Source organism: Terrapene carolina, unplaced genomic scaffold (genome assembly GCF_002925995.2).
Source record: "Terrapene carolina triunguis isolate 2854851 unplaced genomic scaffold, T_m_triunguis-2.0 Scaffold139, whole genome shotgun sequence".
NCBI lineage: Eukaryota > Metazoa > Chordata > Testudines > Emydidae > Terrapene > Terrapene triunguis.
This window is the reverse complement of record NW_020664490.1, coordinates 9,486,879-9,510,042: the sequence shown is the minus strand read 5'-3', so window position 1 is coordinate 9,510,042 and position 23,164 is coordinate 9,486,879. Positions and strand designations below refer to the sequence as shown.

The following is a 23,164-nucleotide window of genomic DNA, read 5'->3' as shown; positions in this document are numbered from 1 at the left end:
GACCGCTGCTCCAGTGCTGGAGTGAGTGCTGACTCCATCAGGAGCGCTTTCAGACGGATTTCGTGCTCTTTCTTCATCCTAGATTTGAAGGACTTGCAGATATGCATTTGTCACTTATGTGCCCTTCGCCCAAGCAGCACCTTAGGCAGCTGATAAGTGGATCACTGATCGGCATAGGCCGTTTGCAACGATCACAGGGCTTAAAGCCTGGGTACCGGGGCATGCCCCATCCCCTGGCTGAGTCCTGTTCAGGACTGATGAAGAGTTGAGAACTACTACTAAGGATAACTAAGAACTACTAACTATATACAAATATATTACAGGCTTTCAAAGTTTGCAAGAACTGAGAATGAAACAACACTAGCCGAAGCAGCAGAAGTTCCAGCACCGTCACTGGCGGCAAGAAGGAACAGAGGGTGGGGGGACCTGGCGGCGCCCATTATGCTGCACCATGCAGGTGCCACTCCACAGGGCACCAGAGCCGGTCCCCTATGGATACTGCTAAGGGAAAAACTTCTGGCACCGGTGCATGTGGCAAACACACACACATCTAATATGGAATGGACATGAGCAAGCACTCTAAGAACTTTATATTCCTAGTCTGACTTGGGGCTCCTGAAGTACAAAGGCTGCAGCATACTCACAAGGAAGATACTCTCAGCTGCCTGGTCGTGCTAGAAAACACAACATGGTGTCAGACATTCTGCAAGCAGTGGCTGCTTTTGTCAGGAGCACGGCGGATTAGTAAATTTTGTAAACTGCTACACACAGACAAGAAATGCAATCCACAGACCAGCAGGAGCCAAACAGAAGGTACAGAGTACTGAAATACAGAGAGTACACAAACATGAAACCAAAAATAAAGCAGTTAAACTAGAAAATAGTATTTAAAAAATCTGAACGTGGAGGGTTGCAAGCCACTCTGACCTTTATCTTTTAATTGGTAATCTTGCTGAAAATTGGAAGAGACAGGAACAACGCTACCACGTCTTTATGAAAGCTTCAGAAGCAAATTAAAAAAAAAAGAAGAGGACATAAGTAGCCATTTTACTGCACAGAGTGGGAGAAGAGGCTCTGAAAGTTTAACACACATTCTTACAGCAGCCAACTGAAAATGCTCCCACACTGGATGAGGTATTAACAATGCTTAGGAACTGTTGTAACTCTAAGAAACATATGATGTCTAAACAATACCAGTTCTGGTCTCACACACATCTAGGAAAACAGTAAATAGGTAAGTATGTCACAGAGCTGAGGCAAAAAACAAGAAATTGAGTCTCTGAAAATGACATGCTCCGAGATAAAACTGTGTTCAGTGTCACTGATAAAAGGACAAAAGTAAAGGTTGAAGCAGCTCATTTTGACTTGCAAAAAGAGATTTGCAGAGCCTCACAAACCACAAAGAAACAAAGAGAGATCATGTGTGGGTGGCATAGTGACAAGCTGATGCAGGCTCTTGCACAAAAGAGTATTCAGAGCAGCACGGTCAAGGCCTAGCCACTTCATAGAGCAAAGCAGACACACCAAAGCTCACACAAAGAAACTGAGCACACTTTGTGGAAAGATACACCTACCCAGAGTCTGCCCAGCTTTTGGAGTAACATGTCTCTAACATGGAAAATTAAATTACTATTCATCCATGTTATAGTAGCAAACTTACACAAAAGACAAAGCCACAAATCTCTGGCTGAAATAGAATGTGAGCAATCTCATCTGGTCGATACAAGTATCCACACTCCACAGAACCTTAGTATTCTACACTGTATATGAGGAATGTACTTAAAGTTCAAGCTTAATACTGGGGCAGAAGCTAAGGCTTTACCAATTCACCTTTTCAAACAGATACCAGGTCTCATCCAGATAAAACTGTCTGATGTTGCACTTCTAGCATACGGCAGTTCCAGAATAGACTCTGAATAGGACACACTAACAGCAGCAACAGACAAGAACAAGCTCAGTCCTCAGTTCATCACCTCTAAGGCTACTTCTACATAGCAAGGGATATGAATCAATGTATAGTGCAAGCTCAATGAACTAGCACAAGTATAAATAGAGTAACCATGGCAGCGTGGGTAGTGGTGGCACAGATTAGTACTTACCCCGTAGAGGTTCAGGTGGGTTTGTACTCAGAATGGCTAAGCCGTGTCACCCCTGCCCATGCTACCATGGCTATGCTATGTTTATAATCGCACAAGGTCTCATTGAGTTAGCATGAGTATGTGTACAGGAGCTGGGAATCACATCCCTGGTATATAGTGCAGAAATAGCATCAGGCATCCACAACACCACTTGTAGGCAGAGAAGCTTACAGAGAGCCACACCTAATACATGGAATAGGTATGCTGCACACCAAGGCACCCAGCACTGAATTGACTGTGCAATATCCAGCAGTATTCACGGGAACAAGAGTTCTGTGGGAAGCATCCCATATATACAAACCCATCAGTCACCCGTCATACACAGCTGCAGAAATATACCTTTTGTAGTGACACACACTCAAAGATGCACTCAGGCAGTTAGAAAAGGAAAGGGTCATAGCCAAAGTGAACGTACCCACTCCATGGGTTATCGGCTTGGTGATAACTGAAGGAAAATGGCAAGTTTAGGATTTGTTTGCATCCCAGAGACCTGAATAAGGCTATACTGGGCCAGTATTATTCCATCCCCACACAAGCAGATGTTCAGTGCCAACAAGCTCGTAAAAGCATATTCACTACAGTAGGTAATAAAGATGGATATTGGGAAATTACATTAGCTAAAGAGTCATCTCAATGATTCACCTTCAGTACACCGTGGCACAGATACAAGTTTCTCCATCTACCTTTTGGAATAAAAGGCAACTTGAGAAGTATTTCAACAAAAGAATAGTGATACATATGGAGCGATTTCAGGAGTCCATATAATAGCAGATGACATGATAATAGCAGCATCAACTCAGGCAGAACGTGATCAGATACTGAAGAAAGTGAAGGCAAACGCCAGAGGGCTCACAGCACATTAAAGCAGCTGCGGGAAATACAGAAGAAATACTATGACCAGCCTTACTCCTGGCATGCTCGATAACATGATGGTGCTGGCTTCCCCAATAGTTAGGAATGTTGAGTAGTTACACTATACTGCACAAGCTGAGTTGATAGAATGATAAGTAGATAAAAAGATAGCCTATAGAGCTAAAGACTAAAAGAGCGCTCTAGACTTCTTCCTGACCAGGTATTTTATAGGAACCTGATGCTATGTAATTCAGGCCCAACCTACTATACCCAAATCTTATTTCCATACCCTACGAAATTTATGGGTACCCTTATCCTATAGGTTAGTGGATATTTGGTACCTGAATTATTCAAGGGAGATGGGGTGTACCTCTCCAACAGGGGAGCAGATATATTTTTGAAGGAGGAAAGAAATTGTGAACTATCTGGGAACACAACTGGAGGGTGGAGGGAAGTCAGCCAAACTAATAGCTGGTGCCTCCTTGTGGCAGATGTCCACTGCCTGGAGCTAGAATTCAGGATGTGACAGAGTGTCTGCCGAGACTGATCAAGCCCTTGGACCACTACCCCTTCCTACTTCTCCATGTGGGCACCAATGATACTTCCAAGAATGATCTTGAGCTGGTCACTGCAGACTATGTGCCTCTGGAAGAAGGATAAAGGAGTTTGAGGCACAAGTCGTGTTCTCATCCATCCTCCTTGTTGAAGGAAAAGGCCCAGAGCTCCAGTCTGAAACTGGAGAAAAGCCTGTTGAGAGTCTTTGGGTTAAGTTTAGAGGTGAGAGCAACAAGGGTGATGTCGTGGTGTGCGTCTGCAATAGACCACAAAACCAGAAGGATGAGGTAGACAAGGCTTTCTTCGGACAATTAACAGATGTTTCCAGATCACATGCCCTGGTTCTCAGGGTGAGAGAGATCACTTGATCATTACCTGTTTGGTTCACTCCCTCGGGGGCACCTGGCATTGGCCACTGTGGGTAGACAGGATACTAGGCTGGATGGACCTTTGGTCTGACCTAGTACGGCCATTCTTATGATTTGATAGCAGCCTTCAACTACCTGAAGGGGGCTTCCAAAGAGGATGGAGCTAGGCAGTTCTCAGTGGTGGCAGATGACAGAACAAGGAGCAATGGTATCAAGTTGCAGTAAGGGAGATCTAGGTTAGATATTAGGAAAAACTATTTCACTAGGAGCGTCGTGAAGCACTGGAATGGGTTACCTAGGGAGGTGGTGGAATCTCCATCCTTAGATGTTTTTAAGGCCCAGCTTGACAAAGCCCTGGCTGGGATGATTTAGTTGGGTTGGTCCTGCTTTGAGCAGGGGGTTGGACTAGATGACCTCCCAAGGTCTCTTCGAACCCTAATCTTCTATTATTCTAAGTATTCATTCTACAGAGGCTCCGGTTCCCTTATAAATTGGAACTGGAAGTGGATTTAAGGGAAGGCATCCACTGCAGAATCTGAGGAATGGGGTTGGGGCTCCTAATGTCTAGTACAGCAAGACGACAACCCCACTTCCATAGTCTCTTAATCCAGCAATGATGACCTGTACTTTATGAGTTATTGCTGGATAGTTTCCAGATAAATTAATAAAGTTGCTGCCTGATTAACCACATTCCTTTTATGTTGTGTTTCTTCCTGTCTGTGAAGGACAATTACTTTCTTGTATGCCCATATGAAGAACCTGATGGGCTAATAAATGTAAAAAATTAAAGTTTTCTTTTTCATTCATGAGAAAATCCACTGGTTTTATTAATATCTTCAGTGAGAGATGACAGAAGAAACCGAGGACCACGCCGCCACCCTGCAGATATCCTGGGTAAGGACCTGGGCCGGGAATGCCGCTGAGGAGGTCTGCGCTCCTGTGGAATGTGCCATTAGTGCAGGAGCCAGTACTTTTGCCAACTCATAGCATTCCTGGATACAGGACGTGATCCACAATGAAATCCTCTGTGACGAGACCGGGAGGCCTTTCATCCAGTCTGCGATTGCCACGAACAGCTGGTTCAGCTTACGGAATGGCTTTGTGTGTTCACTGTAAAAGGCCAACGCTCCAACGTCCAGGGAGTTTAGCCTTTGTTCTCGACTGTCTGCATGAGGCTTAGAGCAGAAGACCAGTAGAAAAATGTCATGGTTGGAGTGGAATTGGGACATAACCTTTGGGAGAAAAGCCGGGTGAGGCCTAAGTTGCACCTTGTCCTTATAGAAGATGGTATACGGAGGGCCAGAGGTTAAGGCTTTAAGTTCCAACACACTCCTTGCTGAAGTGATGGCGACTAGGAAGGTCACTTCCATGATAGGTAGAGCAGTGAACAAGTCGCCAGGGGTTCAAACTGGGGTCCCATTAGCCTGGAAAGGACTAGGTTGAGATCCCATGCTAGCATTGGTTGCTTAATATGCGGGTATAGCCTGTCCAGACCTTTCAGGAAACAACTGACCTTTGGGTTGGCAAAGACAGAATGGCCGGCTGCCAGGTGGACCTTGAGAGACGATACCAAGAGGCCCTGCTGTTTTAAGTGTAGTAGGTAGTCCAGGATAAGCGGTCTGGGTGCCTCCATCGGATGAGCAGGATCCTGAGAACACGAGATTAAAAACCTTTTCCACTTGGCCAGGTAGGTAGCCCTGGTGGAGGGTTTCCTGCTACCAAGTAGGACCTCCCTAACAGACTCCGAGCCCATGAGCTCCATTAGGTTTAGCCATGAAGCTTCCAAGTGGTGAGGTGAAGAGACTTGATGTCAGGATGATGAAGCCAACCACACTCTTGGGTGATCAGGTCCGGAACCAGGGGCAATGAATTGGAGCATCCACTGACAGCTCCTGGAGCATGGCGAACCAGAGCTGGTGAGGCCAGGCCAGTGCTACCAGTATGACCACTGCCTTGTCCCTGTGGATTTTGAGCAGAATCTCGTGGATGAGTGGAAACGGCGGGAACGCATACAATAGATTGTCCGTCCAAGGGAGGAGAAACGTGCCTGCAAGAGAGCCCAGACTGATTCCAGAAGGAACAGAATCAAGGGCATTGTCTGTTGCTCTTTGTGGTGAACAGGTCAATTTGGGGAACTCCCCACCTCTGGAAGATGTTGTGCACTACGTCTGGGTGGACAGACCACTCGTAATTGTGGAAGGATCTGTTGAGGTAGTCCGCCAACTCGTTCTGAGAACTGGGAGGTAAGCCACTTCCAGGTGAATAGAGTGGGCTATGCAGAAGTCCCACAGCTCGAGGGCTTCCCAACATAGGGGAGAGGAACAAGACCCACCTTGCTTGTCGATCTAAAACATCAGTCGTGTTCTCTGTCATGACACCCATGCACTTCCCTCACAATTGGGCTTGGAAAGCTTGACATGCCCATTGGACTGCTCTCAACTCCTTGATGTTGAGTGAGAGCTTGTCCTGCAACCAGAGACCTTGGGTCTGTAGTTCCCCCAGGTGAGCACCCCATCGCACTGCCGATGCATCTGTCACCAGGGATAGAGCGGTCTGGGTCTTGTTGAATGGGACTCCCCCAGATAGATCCTGAGGGTTGAGCCACTAGTGTAGAAACTCGAGAACCTGCACAAGAATGGTGACCACCTTGTCCAGGCTGTCGCGCCCCGGATGGTAGGCCAAGGCCAGCCAACCTTGGAGAGGCCTGAGCCTCAGACTCGCGTGCTGTACCACATATGTACATGCTGCCATGTGGCCAAGGAGCCTTAAGCAACCCCTTGCTGTGATAGTAGGGTACTGTCTGAGGCTTTGTATGATGTCTGCCATTGACCAAAAATGAGCCTATGGCAATGATGCCCTGGCCTGACCCAAGTCCAACACTGCTCTGATAAACTCTATCCTCTGTGTTGGGGATAGGATTGATTTGTGCTCATTGAGTAGGAGACCCAACCTGTCGAAGGTGGACCCTATGAAGCTGACCTTTCATAGAATCATAGAATATCAGGGTTGGAAGGGACCTTAGGAGGTCATCTAGTCCAACCCCCTGCTCAAAGCAGGACCAACTAAATCATCCCAGCCAGGGCTTTGTCAAGCCGGGCCTTAAAAACCTCCAAGGAAGGAGACTCCACCACCAACCTAGGTAACGCATTCCAGTGCTTCACCACCCTCCTAGTGAAACAGTGTTTCCTAATATCCAACCTAGACCTCCCCCACTGCAACTTGAGACCATTGCTCCTTGTTCTGTCATCTGCCACCATTGAGAACAGCCGAGTTCCATCCTCTTTGGAACCCCCCTTCAGGTAGTTGAAGGCTGCTATCAAATCCCCCCTCATTCTTCTCTTCTGGAGACTAAACAATCCCAGTTCCCTCAGCGAGTCATCGAGGTACAGATTTACCTACACCTGCATCCAGCGTAGGAAGGCAGCCACGACCAACATGCACTTGGTGAACACTTGGGAGGCCGTTGACAGGCCAAAGGGGAGGACCGTGAATTGGTAATGGTTGTAGTTCATCACGAACCTGAGGAATCATCCGTAGGCAGGAATTACAGAGATGTGGAAGTACGTGTCCTTGAGGTTGAGGGCGTTTGCGAACAGGGGCTGCTAACAGGGAGTTTCGCAAGGGAGTTCTCCAGGTGAAGGAGGAGCAATACAGCACCCTTTTGGGCGGACAGGGGGCTGCAGACGGGAGTTTGACAGAGGGAGGCTTACGATGGTTAGGAAGACCCGCAACACCTGTGCCAGCACTGCTTCTGTCTCCTCCACCTGCGCCTGTAGCCAGACAGAGCGCCTGAGCATGGATGCTTCTACCCAGATCTTGGTGTGGTTTTGCAGAGACTGTAACTTGCAATTTCCACTTACTGATATCCAGGCTGGGGGGACCATCCAATGTGAAAGGTGCCTGCTGGTGGAATCTCTCAGGCAGCAGGTGGGAGAGCTACAGGAGGAGGTGGCTAGGTTGAGAAGCATCCGAATCCACGAGCAATTCCTGGACAGTGTCCATGTGGAGACAGCTGAGGTAGCTGTCCCAGGACACAGGACTGCTGATACACCACTGGTGGAGGAGGAGATGGCTCAGGGTGGACACTGGCAGCTGGTTACTTCTGGCAGCAGGCAGTGCTCCACCCCTGCCTCCAGTACTGGCATAACGAGTGGGGTTCCGCAGGGGTCTGTTTTGGGACCGGCTCTGTTCAATATCTTCATTAACGACTTAGATATTGGTATAGAAAGTACGATTATTAAGTTTGCAGATGATACCAAACTGGGAGGGATTGCAACTGCTTTGGAGGACAGGGTCATAATTCAAAATGATCTGGACAAATTGGAGAAATGGTCTGAGTTAAACAGGATGAAGTTTAACAAAGACAAATGCAAAGTGCTCCACTTAGGAAGAAAAAATCAGTTTCACACATACAGAATGGGAAGAGACTGTCTAGGAAGGAGTACGGCAGAAAGGGATCTAGGGGTTATAGTGGACCACAAGCTAAATATGAGTCAACAGTGTGATGCTGTTGCAAAAAAAGCAAACGTGATTCTGGGATGTATTAACAGGTGTGTTGTGAGCAAGACACGAGAAGTCATTCTTCCGCTCTACTCTGCTCTGGTTAGGCCTCAGCTGGAGTATTGTGTCCAGTTCTGGGCAACGCATTTCAAGAAAGATGTGGAGAAATTGGAAAGGGTCCAGAGAAGAGCAACAAGAATGGTTAAAGGTCTTGAGAACATGACCTATGAAGGAAGGCTGAAAGAATTGGGTTTGTTTAGTTTGGAAAAGAGAAGACTGAGAGGGGACATGATAGCAGTTTTCAGGTATCTAAAAGGGTGTCATAAGGAGGAGGGAGAAAACTTGTTCACCTTAGCCTCTGAGGATAGAACAAGAAGCAATGGGCTTAAACTGCAGCAAGGGAGGTCTAGGTTGGACATTAGGAAAAAGTTCCTAACTGTCAGGGTGGTTAAACACTGGAATAAATTGCCTAGGGAGGTTGTGGAATCTCCATCTCTGGAGATATTTAAGAGTAGGTTAGATAAATGTCTATCAGGGATGGTCTAGACAGTATTTGGTCCTGCCATGCGGGCAGGGGACTGGACTCGATGACCTCTCGAGGTCCCTTCCAGTCCTAGAATCTATGAATCTATGAATCAAAAGGCAGGTCTTGAATAGTTTGTTTAACTTGGGCGGGGGGGGGGGGGGGGGCACCCCCACACCAGGAACCTCCTCCTCATGGCTATGCCAGAGGACAAGATCCATGCGGCTGAGTCCGCAGCATCGAGTGAGGCCTGTAAGAGGTCCGTGCCACCACCTTGTCCTCCTCCACTATAACCACAAACTCTGCCTTAGAGTCAGAAGGCACAAGCTCCTTACATTTCATCATGGAGTCCCATGAATTAAAATTGTATCTGCTGAGGGTTGCTGGCTGGTTAGCGATCCTCAGCTGGAGCCCTCTAGTCAAGTAGACCTTCCAGACAAAGAGATCCATCTTTTTGGAATCTTTTGGCTTGGGAGTCAGGCCCTGTTGCTCCAATCTCTCTCTCTCATTTACCGCCACCAGTAGGGCTGTTGGTGAGAGAATAAGTACTCGTATCCTTTAGAGGGTACAAAATACTTCCTCTCCTTCGCCCCTCCTTGGTTGTCGGGGGGATGAAGGCAGGGGTTTGCCACAGAGATTTTGCGGTGGCTTTAACGTTCTTTATAAGGGGCAGTATTACCCTGGATGGCCCTTCAGGAGCTAAAATATCAACCATCGGGTCCTCCGACTCAACCACTTCCTTAGCCTGGAGCCCCATATTGTGGACAATCCTGTGCAGCAGGTCCTGTTGCGCACTATCATCAATAGGGGGCAGTCCAGAGGAGGAAGACCCCGCAACTTCTTCGTCTGCAACTGTACAGCCTTGGGACTGTTCCTATCTGAATAAATTACTTCCCATTCTGATGCAAAGACTAATTCTCAGACTAATCGGACTACTTAAGTCCATTCTATTTGCAAGGGTGGAATCTGAAAGGGATACATTAAGCATGTTAAGTGTCCCTGCTCCTATTTATTAGTGTTTTGTATGTGTGTGTTTATCCCTGGCTGATGGAAGAAAGTAAAAGGTTGATAAGCCCTCTCCATGGCTTACAGTTTAAAAAGAGTTCAGTTGAGTAGAAGTGATGAGTCCCAATGTTAAACTGCTTCTAATGATGAACAAGAAAGGGAGGTTGGGGAATTAAAGGAAATTTCTCATCCAGAGTGAGATTGGGAAAAGTGCCCTAATCTGTTCCTCAAGATCAAGCTATTCCCCATCCATCCTACTCTGCATCCCAAAAAGGACTCTATTTGAACTAGTCATCCTTCCTTCACTTGAGCACTCCCACAAGTTTTTGTGCCCCAAATGACTATATGTAGTTTTACTAGATATGTCCACATAAATATCAATGTTGTGTATGGTTACTTGTCTAATGTGCCCTCTTCTGTACCCGATTTATTGAATATTGTTACATTTTTTCTATTTTATAAACTTACGGAAAGTCAAGACAGATAAAAAACAACTTTAAAACTTCCCTTTTATAGTTATCCAAAATATGCAGAAGATTTAAACATATAGTAATATTTGATACATTGATCAGTAAGGAAAACGATAAAAAATACATTATTTTCAGATACTGTGTAGGAGTGGCCTTTTTGTTTGTGTTTGTTTGGTGGGTGTGGCGAGATGGGGGTGGGGGAACCCGCATACCTGCTGAAATTATATGTACATTGCTGAACGTTCTATAACTTAAGAAGTTTTTGTGATTTAAAAAGAGTAGAAGCAGAAAGTAAAATGGAAAGATACAATGTATAAGATAATGAACTAAGTAATGCAGAGAATTTGATAACACTGTGGATCTTTCACTAACACTGAGGCTATTTTTCCTATTCATAGATTTACTGTCTCCTATCTTTTCCCATTCCAACTAAGGCTACCTAGTTTGAGCAAATACCCAAACTGATTTCCTCTTCCTTATAAATGAAACAACCCATGTTTTCACCACCCAGATGAAGCACCTGTTTAAACTGAATACAAATAAATTTAAAATACTAACTGCTATAATAAAACCACCATCATCATTTATCTCTGAGATAGTACTATTAATCCATAGTGCTTTACAAAGGAGTCATCATTTTCTTCATAGCAGAGAGAGAAACTGAGTAAAGATGTCTCCTTCCATTTTCGGCATTCATTGTTAGCATACTATTAGGAACTACTGCTTACATTTCTTTTTAATGGGACCTGTTTGGTGGTGGAGCAGGCATTTTCCTTTTTGAGACTTTATCATTCCATTATCAATACCTTAAAGAAGCCTATAATAAATGTATAAAAAGCAGCGCTGGGAGCACAGCAAATTTCTCTCATAAGGTCATAGAACTATGAAGATCAGTGGAGCCTTAAATGTCTCTAATGAAAAAATATTACACTACAAAGGCACATCCCCAAATTGTACTGACAGGAAATAATTTCTTAAATTAATTCTTAAAACACAGTACATTTTGTTTTATGGTTGATCTAAAAGGCATATTGCTTGCATTGTTGCATTTCAAACCTTGTTAAGAAATAAATAGCATAGACAACCTTAGAGAACTTTCTAACAAAGTAAAATTTATTAAAATCTGGAAATGCTGGCAAAAAAAAAGCTTTGACTACTAATTTGTATTTTAGAATTAACTATTTATAAGGAGACCAAAATAAAATAATATATACGAGTTACTTACCAATAGAGATAGGGCTTATCCTTATCTACATTAATATTGTTTAATGGATCCATACGAAACCAGGTGTTAAGAGTAAACCCATTTTGGTAAGGCCACTTAGCAATAGGAGGTAATGCAATTGCCTACAGAAAAGGAAAGAGTACAAATTACTAATGTAAGTATGTGGATTTGCAGTGTTTAATCAAATACAACTATTTTGAAAGGACCCACAAAAATGACAATCACTGCACTATAAATGCTTTAATGTTTATTTACTCTTATGAGATTTTCTTGTTTTCAGTTCTCCAACTACATAAATTATATTAATGGAGGACTTGAGGAGATATTAATAAAATCAATTAAATTATATATTAATACCTTACAGGAGGAGTAAAGTAGAAAATGCCAGGGAGTAAATTACTTTTATGGGTGTTAAAACACAAAATTCAACTTTTGACAACTGCAAAATCCATTTAAATGCCAGGAGCACATTATTCATACTAGATAACAAGACAAAAGATTCAACAAGTTACATTTTTTTTAAATATGCCCTGTAAGGATTTGAAAACACTATCCTGCTGTTTCCATGACATTTGAATTGATGTTATATAGTGACGAAGTGGAGAAGTTTAATAACTGACTCTGAGGATAAAATTAAATAAATGTTAGAGAGTGACCTGTGTGGAAATCAAAGGATGTGATTTGATGCAGTGCCATGGATGTTGGTGTTTATGAAAAATTGTTTCATTTTCTAGGCTGTGACTGACTGAAGACTTTGGCTTGTTGTATGGAGATAATTAATACAAGATATAAAACTCTTCTTTTCTCAGTATGGTACCCACAACTAAAGCAAATCACTTTAATGGCTTTTCGGAATTAAACGTTTATGATACTACAGATTATTATGGCAAAGCCCCAATTATGAGTGCTTTCTTCAAACAAAATATAGCATATTTCTAGATAATAGAAATTAGGGAACATCAGCCTTCTGTACAACTATCTGCACACAATATTTTCTCACTTTTTGTACATGATATAAGAAAGTATATAGAAGGAAGTATTTTGCTAGGTAATTAGGTCAGTTTAATTCGAAAACCAAACAGTCTACCTTTTTCAGTTCTATCAAGGTCATTTTAAGGAGTATGTTAGTCAAACAAACATTTTTACATTGTTCTATTTAGTTTTTATCACTGATCATTACTAGGCTTTCCCTCTGCCCACTCCAAAACAGCCCCACCTTGGTGCATTTTCCCAAGGGACAGAAGAATGTGTGAAGAGGGAATGAGCAACAGAGAACAAATATGTATTACTGAACAAACTAGAATAACTAGCATTCCCTGAGCAGGGAAAGATTAATACATTTCAATAATTTAAAAGAGAAAGTTCGCATTTGTGGTATCCTAATTAGGGACTATAGAAATGGGAAGCAACTTGGAGGACTGCCTAAGAGCAGAATAGGTTAATCACATGTGACACTCCTCCTGGGAAAGATTTAGAACTGCCTCAACTCCGACATAAGCTAGTATGTAATAAACTCAGTTTGCATGGGGGATTGTAATTTATTTTCCTGTTTTGAGGGGATGGAGGAGGAACATCTGATACTACAAACAATAAGGGAATACAAGTAAAGTATTATAGTCAGACAGAGTGGTGTGAAACTATACTGAGTTCCTTGGGGAAGGGAGTTCCTCCAGAAAGGCTCTACTATACACAAATACAGAATACCTACCACCTATTATTTACATAGCATCAAAAAGCATGCTATGTGCACACTTCTCAAATGTTCTCCATTTTGAACGGTGTCACGCTTTTTAGTCCCGAATACAGTAACTCCTCACTTAACATTGTAGTTATGCTCCTGAAAAATGCAACTTTAAGCGAATCCAATTTCCCCATAAGAATTAATGTAAATGGGGGTTAGGTTCCAGGGAAATTTTTTTCACCAGACAAACTATATATTATATAGCAACAGAGGGTCCTGTGGCACCTTTAAGAATAACAGAAGTATTGGAGCATAAGCTTTCATGGATGAGTGCCCACTTCCATTACTTGCGTCTGATGAAGTGGGCATTCACCCACGAAAGCTTATGCTCCAATACTTCTGTTATTCTTAAAGGTGCCACAGGACCCTCTGTTGCTTTTTACAGATTCAGACTAACACGGCTACCCCTCTGATACTTGACTATATATTATATAGATATACACACAGTATACGTTTTAAACAAACAATTTAATACTGCTCACAGCTATGATGATTGCGAAGCTTTGTTGAGGTGGTGAAGTTAGAGGGTGGAAGAGGGTAGGATATTTCCTAGGGAATGCCTTGCTGATAAATCAGTGATTCTCAAACTTTTGTACTGGTCACCCCTTTCACATAGCAAGCCTCTGAGTGCGACTTCCCAATATAAATTAAAAATACTTTTTTATACATTTAACACCATTATAAATGCGGGAGGCAAAGCGGGGTTTGGGGTGGAGGCTGACAGCTCCCAACCCCTCATGTAATAACCTCATGATCCCCTGAGGGGTCCCGACCCCCAGTTTGAGAACCCGTGCTAAATGATGAACTAGCACTCGGCTGAGCCCTCAAGGGTTAACACGTTGTTAATGTAGCCTCTCACTCTACAAGGCAGCAGGAATGGAGGGGAGGGGAGATAGCATCGCAGACAGAGACGGACACACACCTTGTGTGTGGGAGAGAGAGAGAGATGCACACTGCCCCTTTAAGTAAGCTGACCCACTCTTAAGTGCATTCTTTTTAAGTGGATCAGGAAGTTGAGACAGCAGCTGCTGCCCCAGGCTCTCTGTCTGTGTCCCCACCCTGCTCTATATGGAGAAGAAGGGGTAAGTGGGGTGTAGGAGCAGGGGGGAGGGGGCACCCTGACATTAGCCCCCCTCCCTTTGCCCCCCTGCACGGCTCAGGGAGCAGCTCCAAGGCAGAGGGCAGGAGCAGCACATGGCAGTGGGGGGGGGGTATAGCTGCAATTGCTAGCCTGCTGGGTGGCTGCAGCACAGGGAACTAAGGGGAGCGGGGAGCTGATAGGGTGGCTGCCAGTCCACCCTGGTTCCAAGCCCCCACCAGCTAGCTGCAACAGGCTGCTCTTCCTGCAAGCAGTGGACAAAGCAAGCGGCTGCCAAATGACGTTAGACGGGAGCATTGCACAACTTTAAACGAGCACGTTCCCCAATTGATCAGCAATGTAACAACAAAACAACGTTAACCGGGATGACCTTAAGTGAGGAGTTACTGTATACCACAAAAGTTTAATTCTATTGTTGAAAATTCACAAATTCATAGAAACATAGGGCTGTAGGGGACCTCAAGAAGTCATCAAGCCCAGCCCCCTGTGCTGAGGCATGACCAGATATACCTAGACCATCCCTGACAGGTGTTTGTGGAACTGGAAGTTTCTAAGCCAACCTCCTGCGAAGCCTATTCCAATGCTTAAACTATTCTTGGAGAATTATTTTTTTTCTAATATCTAACTTGAATCTCCTTTGCTGCAGGCCATGGCCATTGCTTCCTGTCCTACTTCAGTGGACATGGAGAACAATTGCTCATCATCCTCTTTATAAAAGCGCTTAACACATTTGAAGACTTATCAGGTTCTTTCTCATTCTTCTTTTCTCGAGACTGAACATGCCCAGTTTTTTTTAACCTTTCCCTCATAGGTCAGGTTTTCTAAATCTTTCATAATTTTAGTAGCTCTCCTCTGGACTCTTTCTATTTTGTCCACATCTTTCCTAAACTGTGGCTCCCAGAATTGAATACAGTACTTCAGCTGAGGCCCCACCAGTGCCAAGCAGAGCAGGACAATTACCTTCCACATCTTACAGACAACACTCCTGCTAATACACTCCCGAATGATAGAGGAGATTACTTGCAACTGGAGGATAGTCAAGATGTATGGTCCTTATCTGTAGTCCACTGTGGGGTTACGTATTGTGACAAAGTTAGGCCAGATGTCTGCTGGAAGGCAGATGTGTTAGCCCTAGAACTTTAAAGGTCCTCCTCCCTACCAGCAGAGACAAGGTTACCTCAGGTCACTTAGGGAAACCTGAGTCCAATTAAGGGCTGCCTGAGGCCTTTTAAAACCCCTCCTCTGCTGAGAGAAAGGGGGAAAAGAGAGACAGACAGACAAGCTGCTGCCAGGCTAGTGGCAGCAGGGAAATAAGCTGCTCCAGGGTGAGAGGCTGTGCTCCTTGCCATAGGGGAAACAGCCAGACCTGATTGCCTGCTAGGGGAAGGACTGACATCCCAGGGCAACCAAGAGGACAACACCCTGCACCAGCAAGGAGGCAACGAAAGGTATCCCCTTGGGTTTTTTTGTTTACAAGACTGTTTCCTTTTTGTTTGACCCTGAGGCCTACCCTGAAAATATGACCAAGAGAGCACAGAAGGGGGAAGGCAAACCCTGCCCTGAGTGGGGCAGATTACCCCAGACCTGCCATCACCAGAGGGGGAAGTGCTAAGTCTGTCGAGACGAAGGAGATGGCTTGCCACAGTATGTGTATCATGCACCCGGAGATGGAGAATTTGAACATAGTCTGCGCATGTGCCCTGGCTCACCTCATGCCTCTGACTGACAGAATAAATGGAGAGGTGGACTGGCTCTTTCTAGATCCTTCTCTACCACGAGTCAGATAAAATCCGAAGCAGAGGAGGAGAAGGGCTGGTAACGCAAAACAGATAGGAACCACTAATCTCAAAGAACCTCCAGTTACAGGTAAGTAAACTTTTCAAGTGATGGTCCCTATTGTATTCCACTGTGGCTGATTGACAAGGCTATCTAAGGAGGAAGATGATGCAAGGATGTAGACAATAAGGCTGAACAGAGTACCACCATCCCAAATGAGGCATCAGTAGAAGAGTCCTGCACCAGGACATAATGTCTTGTAAATTTGTGAATGGAGCTCCACATGGGTGCTTTACAGATGTTCAGGAGGAGTATTTTCTGAAGAGATGACGTAGTTGTTGCTTGCACTCTGATGGAATGAGCTCTTATCCCATTGGGGAGGTGGGGGAAGCTGACAAAGTAGAATGCAGGCAGAGATCCATTTGGAGATTCTCCAGGTGGAGATGGCATGGTCTCTGACTCTTTCTGCTATAGTGATGAACAGCCTCAGGAATTTCCTGATTTGTCTTAATCCCTGTAGGTAGAAAGCCAAAGCCCACTGAACATCAAGGGAGTGGAGTCTTAGTTTCTGTGTAGAAGCATGCAGTTTTGGGAAGAACACAGGTAAGTGAATCAATTGGTTATGGTGAAATTCTGAAGCTACTTTAGAGGTGAATTTGGAGTGCAGACAAAGAAACCTCATTCTTATGAAAGATAGCGTGTGAAGGATCTGTCATCGCTCTAAATTCGCCAACCCTTCTCGCTGAGGTGATGCCTACAATAAAAGAGAGATATGAAGCAAGTAGCTAAAGGCTAAAAGAGAGGGTTTTGTGAGTACTGACAGAACAAGGTTCTGGGGTGTAGGCTTCTGAATAGGTGGGAAGATTCTTATTAGGCCTTTCCACAATATTGGTCAGTGGATATGTGAAGACCAAGTAGCCCTGAGAAAGCGGATAGTATGTGCTGATCGCCATTAAGTGGACTTGCAAGGAGCTGATGGACAAACCTGATGTCTTTAAAGATAGTATATAGTCCAAGACAGGCAGAACATTCATAGCCTCTGGGAGAATGCCTCTTTGTTGGGCCCAAGAAGAGAAGCATTTCCATTTAACAAGGTAACATTTTCTAGTAAAGTTCTTTCTACCATTGGAGAGGAAGTCTTATATAGCTGAGAAGCATGAACATTCTAAGGATGATATCTATCCAAACACCACGCCCTGAGTTGGAGATGGCAGATCTTACAGTTCCACTGGGTCAGGAGTTTGGGGAACATTAACATGATGATTGGTGTTAGGGATGACATACATAGGAATTTGGGAAATCAGAAATGTCTGTGCCAGAAGGGGGCGATCAAAATGACCCTCACTCTGTTCTGCCAGATTTTGTGTAGAACTCATGGCAGGAGCGGTAACAGGGGCCAGGCATGGTTGAACTGATCCAGCATCACCCTGGGAGTAATGTCCTAGCGCTCCTCTGGAGCAATATGTGATGCATTTCCTGTTTGCTTGAGAGATCCCTGGTTGGGGTTCCCCATAGGGTGAAAATATTGTGCAGTATCAAGACGTAGAATTCCAATTATGGTCGACTGCAAAATGTCTGCCATGGGACTCTGCAAGCACATTTTGCTTCCCTGGTAGGTAGGCTGCCATTAGAGTAATTTGATTGCTGATATAACACTTCCAGAAACTGGCTGTTTCTGCATACAGGGAGGCAAATATTGCTCCTCCTTGCTTGTTGACATAGAAGACAGTCGTAACGTTGTCCTTCCTTCCATTCATCCACGCTAACGTTGGTGAGTGCAGATGAATGGAAGGAAGGACTCACATGCCTTCTGTACGGCTCACAACTCCAAGATATTGATGTGCATCATGACCTCGTCCAGGCACAGTGTGGCTGTTCATGTGGATTCCCCAATCTAACAGGGATGTATCTGTAATGATGGTCCTGTCCAAAGAGGAATGGAGAAAGGGGATATACATGCATACCTGATGAGGATTTGTCCAGAGTAGGGAAGACAGTACCTTGGCCAGAAATGTCACCATGAGGGTCACAAAATGTTGGCTTAGGGAGTATACCAACTACAGCCAAGCTTGAAGGCAACAAAGGTGGAGTCTTGCAAACCGGGTGATGTAGGTGCACGCAGCCATCTGACGTAAAGACGGGCATGGCTTGACTGGTACTCGAGGGTTGTTTGTGATGTGAACTATGATATTGTTCATGGACTGGATCCTGTCTGTGGGCAGGTATGCTTTTGAGGTAATAGAATTTAAAGGATGCCCCAATGAAGTCCAGAGATTGTATGAGGGTGAGAACAGATTTTTCTATGTTTACACTGATTCCCAGTAAGACAGGAGGTGTAGCATCATGGAAATTGATGCTTGGGCCTCCCAGCAGGAATTAGCAACAAGGAGCCAGTTGTTGACACAGGGGAAGACAATGAGACCATGACGCTATTCTGTGGAGAGATGCTCTGTACTGAAAATGGTCAGAGCCTACCATGCATCTGAGAAAGTATCTGTGGGCGGAATGAATGTCTATGTGAAAGTGGGCATCCTTCATATCAAGAGACGTGAACCCTTATTGCTGCCAACGTGACCATGCAAAATCTGAGTTTACTAATGAGATGGTGGAGGTCAAGGATTTGTCTCCAACCATACTTCTTTTGGGGTAGCAGGAACCCTCTCTCATTATTGCAGAAGGACAGGTTTATAACTCCTTGCTGCAGTAAAGAGTTCACTTCTTGTTTGAGAATACTCATGAGAATGGCCCCTGAAGGAGGAGGTACGGGGGTGTTGGAGGAGATAGGAATGCAAACTATCTTATAGCCAGAGTGGATGACATTCACCACCCACTTGTCTGTTTTTACCACACTCCGGTTGTTGAAAAGAGTGCTAGACAACCCACAAATGGTGTGCATGGGTGCGGGGGTGTCAGGAGGTGTTGGACTTAGAGTTTCACGGCTTGAGTGCCCATCAAAAATAACTGAGGTGGAGGCTGACACGGAGATGCCGAGACTGTTGCAGAGGGTGTTGGGAAGCGGGACTTTTGAACCCTCTCTCTCACACATCATGATTCGTAGGGTCTCTGCCAGAAGAACTGCTGAGCCATATATCAGATTTGGTCGATGGGCTATGTAAACATCCCCTTAGAGGCAGGCATGTACATCTTCACCGAGCACAGAGTAGCCCTGAAATCCTTCAGGCTATGGAGGGATTCATCCATCTTCTGGTTGAAGAGGTACAATTCATCGAAGAGGAGGTCCTAGATACTGTCTAGGGAACCCTGATGCATGGAGCCATGACTCCCTGCATATGACATAGCTCTAAAAGAGGTATCAGTGGCATCCATTGCAGATTGGAAGGCAGTCCAGGCTATCAGTTTTCTGTCATGAATCAGAGCTTGAAAGTGAGCTCAGTCCTGTTGTGGAAGGCTGTCAGTAAACTCTCCAAACTTGGCATTGTTCAGTAGCGCCCGGTAACTGGCTATCCTGAACTGGAGGCTGGATGGTTGGACCTTTCTTCACAGCAGATCCAAGCATTTGCCCTGTGTGAGGAGGAGTAGACTGGGGATCTTGCTGTCTAGCCCTTTCAGAAGTGACATGGACTACTGGTGAATTGGGATCAGGATGAGAAAACAAAAATTCTGCACGGCAGCCAGCACCTAATAATGCTTCGCTGCCTCTTTAGAGGTTGGCATGCAAGTGGCAGTGGTATGCCAAAGTATCCTAGCTAGCTCCAGTATGGCTTCATTAATGGGGAGAGCTATTCTGTTGGGTCAAGAAGCATGTAGGATGTCTAGGAGTTTGTGCTGAGAATCTTGGATCTCCTCAAGGGGAACCTGCAGCTCTCCAGCAACTCTGCAGAGAAGGTTCTGGGACTGCCTAAAGTCATAGGGGAAGGGATGTGGAAGTCACCATTTCATCCAGGGATGACAATGGCAGTCCTGCTGGTTCCCGTGCAACCATCGGATCTGAAGCATAATGTTCCTCTTCCTCTGTCAGATCCAGGGGCAGACCTTAGAGGGGAGGCAAGGGGTGACACCCTGGAAGAGTGGATCAATTCTGCATGGGTTACTGGTTCCAAGGCCCTCAATATGGCTAGTAAGAGGGATCAATAGGTGGTTGCAGTGGTCCCCATAGCGTGGGGTACCAACAGCTCTGAGTTAGAGGCAGCGGAGGTTGGCCCCAAATGTGTGTGGGTTGTCTGAGTGGTGGAGAATATGTAAGGAAAGAGCAGTTCATCCAATGATTCAGAATCTCCCGACGAGGAGAAGGCTGATTGCAGTTCCAGTGATGGTACTCAATGCCATTGGTGATAAGCTCCTTCCAGAGGTTGATTCTCTTGGTGGTGATATTGTCTCCCCGGAAATGGAGGGAATACTGGAGGGGCCTGATGAAGGAGGGGATTCCAAATCCAGGAGAGTGAAAATATCCTGTGGGGCTGAAACAGATTCAGATCTCCCTGGTGTGAGAGGGGTTCTGCTTGTCTGACCCATCGGAGCCAGTGATAAGGGTGGTATCTGAAGTTGGCGGTGATCTGACTTAGTCAGTGCTGATGCATCCTGGAGTTTGGGAGTAGCCAAGGATGATGGCACCAACAGAACATGGTTTGATACTGGACTTTCTTGTCGTGCCTCTGGGACTTAGTACATCCTAAGTCCTCATGGGCTGAGCTGCAAGGCTTGCTTACAGCCAAGTCAGACTTCTCTGAAGTGGACTTTGAGGAAGAATTAATATCGTGCTTATGATAGTGTTTCCTAGCTTCCCACCATGGTGTCTGTAGGGGTAGATACACCCACAGTAGAGCTGGACTTTGCAGCAGGAGGTAAACTCCTTGATGAATCAGGCCAATGCACAGGGGGTTGGGAGTTTCCCTGGCCTGGGTTCAGTTGAGGTCTCATGGCCTTCTCCATGAGGTATTTGCAGAGACGAAATCCCTACCTTTCTTGGGTATGGCTGGCGAACAATTGGCTGATACTGCACCTTGCCGCAATAAGAGCTTTCCCAAGGGCGTACAGGCAGCTCTGTTGGTCGTCATTGATTGAGAAGGATCGCGGGCAAGAAGCACAGAGTTTGAAGCCCAGAGACCGGGGCATGGTCTGGTACCCGAACGGAGTATGGGTGAGAAAGGGTATCCCCCTGGAGATTAATCTCATTTTAAAGATTAAAAATTATTAAAACTATTTACAAACTAGATTATTTTTATTTTGTAGGATGAAGTTGAAGCTGTGGACGCTGACCCAGACCATGTGGCAGTGAGAAGGAACTGGAGAAGCGGTCAGTCCGCCCATCCATTTAACCCCTCAGTCAAAGGCACCAGGTGAGCCAGTGCACATGCGCAGACCAATCGATGCTACTTTCCAATTCTCTGCCTCAGGGCACTATGGTGCGCATGCATAAACCCACAGTTGAAAACAACAGGGACCATCACTCGAAGAACTGCCTTTTTCCATCAAATTATTTCCATCAGAAATAAAGAAAATTATTAGCACCAAAAGAATAAATCCCACACCATTTATAGGTTCTCCATATGAATAATTTGTGTGTCTAATTTCGGAGTCTGTCATACATTTTGTCCCACTTTTGAGCCTTGGCAAGTTGGGAGTAAAGGCTATGTGTTTTACATTTATATAACAAGACAGATGTGTGTCCTGAAGAGTTTACAACCTGAGTGAGCGATCCTCTGAATACTCCCACGCATTGGGCTTATTCTCTTAAGTAAGCCCATTGACTCTCTTAAGTAAGTCCATATTGTCCCTAAATAAGACAATAAGATATATGCAGAACAAAGATTTTAATTTTGGTACATTTTTTCAAGGTGTTTTTTAATCCCATCCTTTTATTTTTATATATTAGGAAATATATCCTCATTTTTATTTATTTATGTGCATTATATATATAAAATCTTTCCTAATTTTCCCCATTATTATTCATACTTACTATTCTTTTATCCTCCTTTGGCCTCATTCCAAATATTATTCAAAATGCATCAAGATCGTGTATGTGTTTTATATATACACACCTCTACCCCGATATAACGCGGTCCTCAGGAGCCGAAAAATCTCACCATGTTATAGGTGAGACCGCGTTACATCGGGGTACGGAGAGAAACCACTCCCCGCCCCAGCTCACCTCTGCTCTGCCTCCTCCCTGAGCACGCTGCCACCGCTCCACTTCTCCCTCGCTTCCAGGCTTGCCGCACCAATCAGCTATTTGGCCCGGCAAGCCTGGAGGGGGTGGGGGGGAAGCGGAGCGGCGGCGGGGCGCTCAGGGGAGGAGGCAGAGCGGAGATGAGCTGGAGCGGTTCCTCCGTGCCCCCCGTTACTTGCTGCAGCCCTCCCTGAGTCTCCCCGCCTCAACTCACCTCCGTTCTGCCTCCTCCCTGAACGCGCCACCGCTGCTCCGCTTCTCCCTCACTTCCAGGCTGCCGCGCCAATCAGCTGTTTGGCCCGGCAAGCCTGGGAGGTAGGGAGAAGCGGAGCGGTGGCGTGCTCAGGGAGGAGGCAGAGCAGAGGTGAGCTGGGGCAGGGAGTGGTTTCTCTCCCTACCCCGATGTAACGCGGTCTCACCTATAACATGGTGAGATTTTTCGGCTCCTGAGGACCGCCTGGGAGGGAGGGAGAAGTAGAGTTGCGGCGCGCTCATGGGGGGAGGTGGCGGCGGAGCGGAGGTGAGCTGGGGCGGGGAGCGGTTCCTCTGCACCCCCCCGCCCTTACTTGCTGCGGCCCCCCTGCGCCTCAGCTCACCTCTTCATCTGTAAAATCAGGATAATATCATCCACCTCACTTCACACAGGTTTTGTGAAAATAATGTTTGTGAACCACTCAGATACCATAGTGGTGAGCACCATAGACAAGGCCATGAAGAAATAAATACATTCTGTATTTAGAGCAGGTTAGTAATAAGGCCTAGGACACACACTGAATGAGGATAAA

General features: G+C 45.4%; 1 protein-coding gene across 1 annotated transcript in view; it reads right to left on the bottom strand.

Moving 5' to 3' along the window:
* LOC112121265 (neurobeachin) overlaps window positions 1-23,164 on the bottom strand; it is a 959,539-nt gene that overhangs the window by 801,032 nt on the left and 135,343 nt on the right. The window contains exon 5 of the mRNA XM_029911962.1: window positions 11,637-11,758. Coding sequence (XP_029767822.1) covers window positions 11,637-11,758 — 122 coding nt within the window. The remainder of the gene's footprint in view (window positions 1-11,636; window positions 11,759-23,164) is intronic.